General features: G+C 49.2%; 1 protein-coding gene across 1 annotated transcript; it reads left to right on the top strand.

Moving 5' to 3' along the window:
- Positions 1-9323: 9323 nt before the first annotated feature.
- On the top strand, positions 9324-11522 carry Ddit4 (DNA damage inducible transcript 4). The gene is made up of 3 exons (XM_042690299.1): positions 9324-9472; positions 9606-9865; positions 10185-11522. The coding sequence occupies exons 2-3, from the start codon at positions 9667-9669 to the stop codon at positions 10673-10675; spliced, it is 690 nt and encodes a 229-aa protein (XP_042546233.1). The 5' UTR covers positions 9324-9472; positions 9606-9666; the 3' UTR covers positions 10676-11522.
- Positions 11523-11733: the final 211 nt, after the last annotated feature.

Genomic DNA, 11733 nt, shown 5'->3' with positions numbered 1-11733 from the left:
TTCATGTTTTTCCAGTCACTCGGTCTCAAATTAGATCCACTTCGGAAAATCTAGGAGAATCTGATGATTAAGAGACTGAAGCAGAGGACAGAGAGGAAGAGCCAGAATGAGGGCCCAAGTCTGATAACTCAAATGGGGAGGAGGCAGGAGGAGAGCATCTGGTTATTAGAGCTCAAAAATACCATCGCCTTAAATTTACACATATTAAAGAATTTAAAAAAATGCTGTTTCCCTGTATGGCCCTACCGCTCCTTTTACCATTTCTCTTTTGGAATCATTGAGCTTACAGTAAGTGACTGGGCCATGCTAACCACAGCTACTTGAACACGAGGCGATTTTCTTTTATGGAAGGCTGATTATGGCGAAAGATGCCAGGATATAGCTTGCCGTAACATATCTGTTGGTGGTTACTCTAAGTCCTGGACTATAGAAAAATTGATGGGCAACAAGCCATTTGATACTAATGAAAAACAGGCTAAATTTCCCTCAGGATTGCTTGTTCAGATTCAACACGCTGCCCTTAAGGCCTGGAAAAGGCTCCCTTCTCAAGGGTCTGCTGTTACCTCTTTGGCCAAAGTTCGACAGGGACCCCATGAATCTTACAGTGAGTTCATTGGACGCCTTACAGAGGCTGCCGAGCACCTTATGGGAAAGGAAGAAACAGATAATGAGCTTATCAAACATCTTGCTTTTGAAAATGCCAATTCTGCTTGCCAAGCGGCTTTATGTCCCCACCGCCATGGCTAAACCATTACTGACTTTATCAGACTTTGCTCTGATGTTGACCCTGCCTCGCCTAACATCGGCCTGGCCATAAGTGCTGCCCTTAAGGATTTTACTCAGAGCCCAAAACCTAAAACCTGCTTTAATTGTAAACAGCCTGGCCATTTTTCAAAGGACTGTACGGCCCCCAAGGCTGAAAACCACCCCCTCCATCCTTATGCCCAAGGTGCAAATGGGGCAAACATTGGGCCTCTGAATGTCGCTCCAAAACCTATATCCAGGGCAATCCCCTACCACCCAAACAGAGAAACTTTGTCCGGGGTCTACCCCAGGACCCCAAAAACCAAACAGGACAGAACTCTGGGGCTGTCAGGTTCGTCCCCCAAGTGACCCCTCACGCACCATCAGTGCCCTTGTATGGGCAACCACAGGAAGCGCAGGATTGGACTTCTATGTCTCCTCCCACACAATATTGACCCCCCGAATTAGGAAATCAGATTCTTTCCACAGGAGTGTTTGGCCCACCGCCCCCAAATACCTTTGGTCTCATTCTGGGACGTGGTAGTGCTGTTTTTCAGGGCCTTAGTATTTCTCCTGGGGTTATTGACAATGACTATGAGGGAGAGATTAAGTTACTGGCCACTGCTCCTCAGGGGCCAGTCACAGTTTTTCCTGGACAAAGAATTGCTCAATTGATATTGCTTCCTCTTGATAAGACAAACCCTAGCATTACACAAAAGAGAGGATCCAGAGGCTTTGGGTCTTCAGACGCTTACTGGGTCCAGATTACTCAGGACCGGCCTCTCCTCAAGCTAAAATTGGATGGAAAATTATTTGAAGGCCTTATGGATATGGGGTGCTGATGCTACAATTATTTCTAAAAATGACTGGCTCCCGTCCTGGCCCCTTACCCCTTCCATGACTCACCTTAAAGGCATTGGACAAGCCTCTAACCCGTTACAGAGCTCCAAAATTTTAACCTGGGAAGATGAAGAAAAAAATAAGGGCACCGTCCAGCCTTATGTGATTGAGACCCTCCCAGTTAACTTGTGGGGATGTGATATTTTATCCCAAATGAAGCTTATAATGTATAGTCCAAATGAATTGGTTACTCAACAGATGCTTAACCAGGGCTTTTGCCCTGAACAAGGCCTAGTAAAACGTTCTCAAGGCCTAAAAAACCCATTTAGGTGGAGGTAAAAAACCAATTTTTTCGGTGTGGGCTATAAAAATTTATCCTAGGGGCCGTTGACATGCCTGTACTCCATGCAGACAAAATATCCTGGAAAAGGACTGAGCCTGTATGGGTTGATCAATGGCCCTTGTCCTCTGAAAAACTGGCTGCTGCTACTATGTTGGTACAGGAACAGCCTGCCACAGGCCACGCTGAACCCACCACCTCTCGGTGAAACACTCCCATTTTTGTAATTAAAAAGAAATCAGGAAAATGGAGATTACTTCAGGATCTTAGAGATGTAAATAAGGCCATGGTGCCCATGGGAGCCCTTCAACCCGGCCTTCCCACACCCGTGGCTATTCCAATGGGGTACCATAAGATTGTTATTGATTTAAAGGATTGTTTTTTTGCTATTCCTTTACACCCCGAGGACCGTGAACATTTTGTATTTAGTTTACCAGTAACTAATTTTAAAGGCCCTATGCCAAGATTTCAGTGGAAGGTTTTATCCCAGGGCATGGCAAATAGTCCCACATTGTGCCAAAAGTTTGTAGCCCAGGTGGTGGATCCATTTAGGCAACAATGGCCCTCCATATATTTAATTCATTATATGGATCTTTTACTTTTAGCGGGCCCTGACCCTGATCAGCTTCTCTACTGCTCCCAAAGACTTTCTAAAGTCCTTACTGACGCTGGCCTTCAATTGCACCAGATAAGATCCAGCTGGCTCCTCCCTATACGTTTCTGGGCTTTGAGCTTTTTTATAAAAGGATTTTTTCACAAAAAATTCAACTTAGAACAGCCCATTTACAAACCTTAGATGATTTTCAGAGGCTTCTTGGAGACATTAACTGGCTCCGGCCATACCTTAAACTAACCACTGGCGAACTTAAACCTTTATTTGATATCCTTAAAGGGGACCCAAATCCAACCTCCAGCCGATCATTAACCGCCCCCCAGGCCCAAGAAGCTTTGAGACTGGTAAAAACCGCCATTACAAATCAACAAATTACTTTTATTTTCTATAATAAACCCCTTCAGTACATTATATGTGCCACCAGCTTTACATCCACTGGAGTTTTTTGGCAAGAGGGACCTTTGTTTTGGGTACATTTGCCCGCCTCTCCTCCTAAGGTCCTTACACCATACACCTTCTGGTAACAGAATTAATCAAAATGGGAAGAGACATAGTAAAAAAATGTTTGGCAATAAACTAATACTGCACTACTCTCCCACTCAAGTGGTTAATACAAAATGATGATGATTGGGCTGTGTCTTACATTTCCTTTCAAGGAACCTTTGATAATCATTACCCTGCTAATAGACTTCTCCAGTTTTTAAGATATCAGTCCTTTGTTTTCCCCACACAAACTTCCCATCAACCCTTATCCCATGCTTCCCTGACTTTTACTGACGGTTCCTCCAATGGGATAGCAGCTTTTACCATTGATTCTCAGACTGTTTCCCTTCAATCCCCTTACCTTTCCGCACAATTGGTTGAGCTTTTTGCAGTTTTACAAGTGTTTATTAAACTATCTACTGTTCCTTTTAACCTGTATACTGATAGTTTTTATATTACTCATTCCATCCCCTTACTTGAAATCGTTCCTTATATTAAACCAACCACTAATGCCATCCCACTGTTTTGATTCAATAGTATATTTTAGCCATTGCCCCTTTTTTATTGGACACATTCGTGCTCATTCAGGCCTCCCTGGACCTTTAACAAAAGGAAATAATGTAACGGACCAAGCAACTCAGCTTGTTTTTCTGGTGGAACATGATCCTGTATCTCAGGCAAAAGAGGCCCACTCTTTACACCACCTTAATGCTCAAACCCTGTGCCTTCTTTGTACTATTACGAGAGAACAGGCGAGGCAAATTGTAAAACAATGTCATAATTGTGTCACCTTTTTGCCTATTCCCCATTTAGGTGTTAACCCTAGGGGTTTGGTGCCCAATGAAATTTGGCAAATGGATGTTACCCATGTTCCATCATTTGGCAGTCTTAAATATCTTCATGTTACCATTGACACCTTTAGTGGCTTTATTTTTGCCAGCCTTCACACCGGGGAAGCCTCTAAAAATGTTATTGCCCACGTACTTGCCTGCTTAACTGTTATGGGAAAACCCAAAGTTATTAAGACCGATAATGGCCCTGGATATACTGGAAATAACTTTCAACAATTTTGCCACCAGTTACAAATTAAACATATTATTGGGATCCCTTATAAACCTCAAGGTCAGGGCATTGTTGAACGGGCTCACCGAACTTTAAAAAATACACTTCAGGGGCTGGGAAGGTGGCTCAGTGGTAGAGTACTTGCCTTGCATGCTCGAGGCCCTGGGTTTGATTCCTCAGCACCACATAAGCAAAAAGAAAAAAGTCGGAAGTGGCACTGTGGCTCAAGTGGTAGAGTGCTAGCCTTGAGCTGAAGAGCTGAGGGACAGCGCCCAGGCCCAGAGTTCAGTCCCATGACCGGGCCCCCCCCCAAAAAAAAATAAAATAAAAAATACACTTCAAAAATTAAAACGGGGAACCTATAAAAGGAGCTCCAAGAAACATCCTTCATCACGCCTTGTTTGTTATTAATTTTCTAACCTTGGACATTAATAGAAAATCTACAGCTGATCAGCTCTGGCATCTATAAACAAGTCAAAATTATGCTACTGTTTTTTGGAAAGATTCCCTAACCCATCAATGGAAAGGTCCTGACCCCATACTAATTTGGGGCCGCGGGTCTACCTGTATATTTGACAACAAAGAGGGCGCAGCTCAATGGCTTTCAGAACACCTTGTTAAACCAATTGATAACAAGACTAACCCTAACCCTCCACCTTCCAGGGAAAGACAGAACCCTGAGAATCCGTCCTTGTTTAAACTTTTCAGATGCTGTTGCCACTGAAAAATTTGATGATCCTCCACCTACTGATGCTGGTTCCAGATGCCATTATTGAAACTGACTCCAGTCATTGGGAATTTCAAGTTTTTGCAATAGGGTTTGACCCTCCACAACTGTTGAATAAGATCCGCTTTAAAAATAGCCAAGTAGGATTATACTTTGATGCCTGTAAACCCACTGTTCCATATACTTGAGGAACTTGTGGCAGCTGGGAACAGAGTTATGCCACAAATCATAAATATATTTGCTGGAAGCATCTGGCCAGTCCAGCAGATAATTGTGATAATGTTGATGAAGGATATTGTCCCTATTGGTCCTGCCCCCATGAACATTCCGGGTCCCTCAGCTCCAATGAGTTGTTGCGTCCTATGGGCAAAAAATGTTTTACAGGTGGCTGTAACCCGGTCAAGTATACAATTACTGACCCATTGGATCCCAAGTGGATATCAGGACTAACAGCAGGAATACAGGTGGATGGCCGAGGGCGAGACCCTTATGGGTTCGTACAAATTAAAAAGGTTTGGATACCCAAACCTACTGTCTCCTGCCCCCCCCCCCCCCCCCCCCCCCCCGCCGCTGAAATTCTTATTCAACAGGTTGTTAATTCCTCCCAAGTTTTTTCCTCTATTGTTGTCCAATTGGATCTGGTGCATTCTTGGACCTTCTCCTTAATATCAGAAATCCTTAAGAGGTCCTTTTTGCTGCTTAATACCACACGCCCGGAATTTTCACAATGCTGCTGGCTGTGTATGCGTCCCTCCTATGAGATATCTTTAGATACGGCTGAGTATTTGGCACCCCCGCCCCCCATGCTGATTTGTTAGAAGTTATCACCTCTTGCAAAGCCTCCCCATATATATATTCTCCCCAGGTTCTGCTGGAGGTCCTACCAGAAAAATCCACATGCATTAACTATATTACCTTTAATCAAACCAAATATTTTTTTAGATTGCTGAAGATTTTTTTAACACTTCTGGCCTACAAAAGGAAGAGACACATTGTCCCCCCACAAATACCTCCTTTTTATGCCAAGATGGCTTATATCCCTTTTTTAGAGGAAATAGGACTAAAGCCTGTATAATTGTTTTTTTGTTCCCCCATATTGATATTCTTCCCGGGTCAGAACCGGTTCCCATTTATTTGACTGAGTTTGCACGCGCCAAAAGAATGCCCGCATTTATTCCCTTTATGGGTAGGCTTGGGAGTCACCGCTGGCGTGGCTGCAGGTGCTGCTGGCATTGCCACTTCCATTTGGCTTCATAACTCCTTACAAAACCAATTGGCTAACGACATTCAAGAGGTAACTCGAATTACCTTGACCATTCAAGAACAGCTAAACTCCCTTGCGCAAGTTGTGCTTCAAAATAGGCGAGGCCTCGACCTTCTTACTGCCAGGCAGGGTGGTCTCTGTGTTTTCTTACAGGAAGAATGTTGCTTTTATGCTAACCAGAGTGGCATGGTTCGGGATCAAATTAGACAACTGCAAGAAAACTTAGAAAAAAGAAGACGGCAAAGTGACTCACCCACTGGATGGTGGGGAGCCAACAGCATACTCCCCTATGTTCTTCCTCTGCTTGGACCCCTTAGTGCTATCCTGCTAATTGTTATTGTGGGACCATGTATTTTTAACAGGATAATTAGTTTCGTAAGACAGCAAATTGACTCCCTGGCATCCAAACCCCTGCAAATTCATTACCACGGGCTAGATTTGGCCGATCAGGAACGGAGGACTGACTTTCATGGAGCCACTGCCTCTTGCTATACAGGCAAGTCAAACTGCAGAGCTTAGGCCTCCTTGGTGGCCTAAACCCGAATCGGCTAGACACACATGCCGTGGGCACCTATGGAAGGGTGGAACCTAGCGGTATCCGTCAACCAGGGCGACCAGACCAAAAACTCGCCGTTCCGGCTTGTAGAAGCAAACCCATCTGCATAGAGGTTGGATCCGTCTGCATTCCTCTCCCCTCAAAAAGGATCATTAAAACGTTCTAGGGGGATGGGTCTCTACTTCCTTCCACTAGTTAAGGCCCTTGTACTACTAGGCCTCTACAAGACTCCGGTCAAGACTTTGTCACCCATTCCCTGTAAATAAATTGGCCCCATTTAATAAAATAAAAAGGGAGGAGATGCGGGGAACCAAGTGCTGTTTGCTAAGAAAGTACAGTTACTACTTTCGATAAGAGCCGTTAATCCTTGGGGCCTACCGATATCCTGTTTGACAACATTGCTTGGCGCCTTCTGGAGATTCCCTACCTATGACCTTTTGCAAGATATATTTTGCTGTTTTGGTGGCTAGCAACCCTATGGATCTGCTGACGTTAATTACCCTGCTCAGCGAGCTATATATACTGCTATGTAAAAAATAAAGTTTGAGACCTTGATCAGAACTCTGTCTTGGTCTCCTTCCTTGTGTCTGGTTTGTCTCTCATTCAGGTCAGTTCCTCTTAGAGCCCTTGTTGATCAACCTTGAGGGCCAGGGTGTGTGTGTGTGTGTGTGTGTGTACATGCTCACTAGTACTTGATCTTGAACTCAGGATCTGGGCATTATCTGAGCTTTTTTGCTCAAGGCTAGAGCTCTATGTCTTGAACTACAACTCTATTTCCAGCTTTTTGATGTTTAATGGACTTTTCTGCCAGGGCTGGCTTCAAACCCCAATCCTCAGACCTCAATCTCTTGACTAGCTAGGATTATAGACATGAACCACCAGCGGCCCAGAATACTTTTTTTTTTTTTTGGTGGTGGTGGTAGTGCTACTAGAATTTGAACTCAGGACCTTGCACCACTTGCTAAAACAGGCGCTGCCACTTGAGCCTTTTTTTTTTAAGAAGAAAACTACTCAGTCTCCAACTGGTTCAGGGCAGCAGGAAAACTCACCCTCATAGACCTCTTTTTTCTTTCCACCCATTAGGATGATTCCAAGAGGATGTCATCTGCTTCAGCCTCCAAGCACATCATCCGACTGTCTCAATATTTGGTGTCTTTGAAGCTCCCAGCAAGTGGCAGAAGTTAGGGGAGGGAAGAGAAGGCCAGACTCAGACCTTGAAAGCCACAGCATCCAACAGGCTATTCAATTCAGCGCAGCTGTCCTTAAAATGTCCCCTAATCTGAGTCCCCTGGGGTGTTGGTTGTTTATCATAAATGTGTTCCCATAAATGGTTCTCCCAATCTGTAAGATAAGAGTAGAAGGCAAAGCTTGAGTGTTGCTTTGCTTGGATGGTCTGTGGGTTGAGCTTTCTATTAAAAAATAATAACTGTAATGTGTGTGTTGGGATGAGGGAGGAAGTTTAAGAGGAGATGGCAGTGGCCTGACTTCTCTGGCAACTGTCATGTATCACCGCACATTGAGGCTCACCAGTCTGATCTGGTTTGACTCCCGAGTCAGTGTCTGATGTAAGTTTGATTCCCTCTTCCATCAGGGTCCGTGCGTCCCACGTAGATAAACCCTTTAAGGTCGAGTCCGTGCGAAGCTCCAGACAAGCACTATCAGCCCCGGAGCATCGCTGCCAGGCTTGGGTTTCCTGGGGCCCCGCCTGTATGATGAAACCCGGGATAGCCATTGCACGCACGGGCTTTTCTGGAGACCTAGGTCCTAGGTTAGCACGAACTCTGGGTCCTTCTTTCTCTTTCTCTTGTTTTTTTCTTTCTTTCTTTTACATAAAGCACAGCGTAGGGACTCTAGGACCCGGAGGGAGCCCCGGCCTCACAGACCGACGCGGGCTGGGGGGCTGGGCCTGGTTGCGGTCTGTCCCCGGGTCAGCGGGTCGGTCTGCTGGGTCCTGGTTCTCACGGGCCTGTGAGCACGGCTCTGACCCCCTACCCAAATCCTCCCCTTTAAGGGACAGCTGGAGACTGAGAGAGGGAGGGGGGTTCCCCATGAGACCCCCCCCCCCCGTGTAGGCGGACTGGCAGGTGGGACCATGGGGCTCGGGGGCCTCGGAGCCTGCGGTTGCCCAGTCTTGGACCCCACCCCCATATCCCCAGGCAGGCCGGGAGAGCGTGGGGTTCGTGCACGAGGGCCGGCCAGGTTAACGTCCGCCTCCCGTGCCGCGGCCCCACAGGCGTCCGACTCGATCGCCCACTTGTGCCCCGGGCACCCAGGCGCTGGGGGTCCCTGTTTTCCCAGCCTGCCACCCCTCAAGTTCCCTCAGTATCTTCTCTGGGCTCAAGTCACGGGCGGTATCCTCACCCCCACCCTACCCCAGCAACGCGACCCTATAATAAACAAGTCTTTCCTTGATCCTCCCCTGCCGCGAGAGCCCTCAGGGACCTTGGCAGCTGCAGCCGCCGCGGATCCCTTCCAGAGAGGGGGCGTGGCCGTGGCTCGGGGTTCGGCCGGGAGCGTTCTAGGGCTCAGTGGGGGTGGGGCCAGTCTGCTGTCACCGGGCAGGAGAGAACGCTGCGAACGTGCGCCGAAAGCTCATTGGCCGCGGTGGGCCACACTCCCGGGTTTAGATTGGTCTGCTGTGCTGAGGAGGCGTGGCCTCGCCGGGCTCGTCCTTATAGGATGCTGGCCGCTGCTGCTAGGGATCGCAGCAGCGCTTGGGGGAGGTGCGGCCTGGTAGGAGCGACAGGTCCGGGCAGCGCTCGGTGGTTGGCACCGGTTCGCGCACCCATTCGAGCAGCAGGACGCACTTGTCCCAGCAGTTCTCTCTGACCGAGCTGTAGCTGGTGAGTGTCCATTTCTGTGTGTGTGTGCTCATCTCAGCCTGGGCTGAGCGGGGTCCTAGCGCTCGCAGTCCTGTCTCAACACCCTCCTCCCTCGACTGACGCTTAGGTCGGTGTCTCTCGTCGTGTCTTTCAGCGGCCTCTGCGCTCCCTCATCCTTGAGCTCATCAGCCAACGTCCTGGCGTCCGACCTCGCCATGCCTAGCCTTTGGGACCGCTTCTCTTCGTCATCCTCCTCTTCTTCAGTCTCGTCCCGAACTCCCACCCCAAATCGGCAGCCGCGCTCGCCCTGGGGGTCGACGGCCCGAGGTGAGGGGCTTGACCGGTGCGCGAGCCTGGAGAGCTCGGACTGCGAGTCTCTGGACAGTAGTAACAGTGGCTTCGGGCTGGAGGAAGGTAAGCAGTGGGCGGGTACCCGACCCGATTGGGAGGGCTTCGAGCTGGCGGGGGGCTGGGGGACGCTGACAACACCGTGAAAGGGGTCAAAGCCGTCGCCTTGGCTTCTGAACCTCAGCCAGACCCAAATTGCCTGGGGCTTGGGGAGCGGGGGAGGAGGGGTCGGAGAGGGGGGGAGGGTACGAGTGTGAGGTGAAAACTGAGGCACGGAGTGGGTGGGGAAGGAGCGCTGCTTCCTTATTAAAACAGCTCCTCCCCCGCCTTGCACGGGTTCGGTGGTGGCTGTTGTAATAACTCTGCTGTGTGCTCTGCCTTCCAGACTCCGTATACCTAGACGGGGTGTCGCTGCCCGACTTCGAGCTGCTCAGCGACCCCGAGGATGAACACCTGTGCGCCAGCCTGATGCAGCTGCTGCAGGAGAGCCTGTCCCAGGCACGCCTGGGCTCTCGGCGCCCCGCGCGCCTGCTGATGCCCAGTCAGCTGGTGAGCCAGGTGGGCAAGGAACTCCTGCGCCTGGCGTACAGCGAGCCGTGCGGCCTGCGGGGGGCGCTGCTGGACGTCTGCGTGGAGCAGGGCAAGAGCTGCCACAATGTGGGCCAACTGGCCCTCGACCCTAGCCTGGTGCCCACCTTCCAGCTGACCCTCGTGCTGCGCCTGGACTCTCGCCTCTGGCCCAAGATCCAGGGGCTGTTCTCCGCCAACTCTCCCTTCGTCCCCGGTTTCAGCCAGTCCCTGACGCTGAGCACCGGCTTCCGAGTCATCAAGAAGAAGCTGTACAGCTCCGAGCAGCTACTCATTGAAGAGTGTTGAACTTCAGCCTGAGGGGGCCGCACTCGTCCCCATGGCATAGAGAAGGGAACTTTTGGGGGGGATGGAGACCAGCAGTCCAGGACTGAGGGACTGATGCCTGTGTTAGCAAACTGACAACAGCCGCCTGAGGGGCCGAGGTTGAGCTAGGGAAGTGTTTGTGAAGAAGCTGGCGCTGAGTTGGGTCGCAGGTGGCTCTCTATTTGGGGCACATGCCCTTAGTACTGTAGCATGAAACAAAGGCTTTGGAGCCCCCCGGGCTTCTGGCTGGATGTGTATGTAGCATGTACCTTATTATTTTTGTTATTACTGATAGTTAACAGCAGTGGTTAGAGCGGGGAGGCAGCTGGGCTGCACTGGCCTCTGCAAGGGGTGTGTGCCCCTGGTAGCCACCAGGAGGCGGGGAGGGTTGAGGAGGTGGCTTGTATATCTCATGGTCTGAAGGGACCAAGTGTGTTTGTTGGTTGTTTTGTATCTTTTGTTTGGGGGACGGGAGCTTCACTACTGACCTGTTGTAGGCAGCGATCTTACAGACGCATGAATGTAAGAGTTAGGAAGGGGTGGGTGTTGGGATCACTTCAGATCTTTGACACTTGAAGAAAATAAACATAACACCTAGGAGCTGCGTCCAACCCATCCTCCCCTGCCATGGAGTGGGAGAGGAGCTGTGAGGGGATGGGGCTGCGTGGGGCTCGGGGGCTGGAACCCCCTTCCCCACAGGAGTGCCACCTGGGTCTTCCATCTAGAACTGTTTACATGAAAATATTCACTGTTCATGAATACACTTGATGTTCAAGTATTAAGTCCTATGCAATATTTTTTACTTTTCTAATAAACATGTTTGTTAAAATGGTTGGGTCTCATCTATGCCATGAGGTGAAAAGGAGGAGCAGGGTGAGTGCTGGTAGAGAAGGAAGGGTTTTCACCAGGCTCTGAGGTCCACCTGTGTGTGTTCCTTAGACCTTTCCAGGACTGCCTGCCAGCCTAGTAACAGGTAGACTGTGCCATCTGTGCCAGTTACTCTGGCTCCCTTGCCTCCCTTGGAGCTACCAGGGGAATGT

The sequence above is a fragment of the Dipodomys spectabilis genome, unplaced genomic scaffold (genome assembly GCF_019054845.1).
Source record: "Dipodomys spectabilis isolate Male_0828 unplaced genomic scaffold, ASM1905484v1 ptg000136l, whole genome shotgun sequence".
Taxonomy (NCBI): domain Eukaryota; kingdom Metazoa; phylum Chordata; class Mammalia; order Rodentia; family Heteromyidae; genus Dipodomys; species Dipodomys spectabilis.
This window is presented reverse-complemented; position numbering and strand designations above follow the sequence as displayed.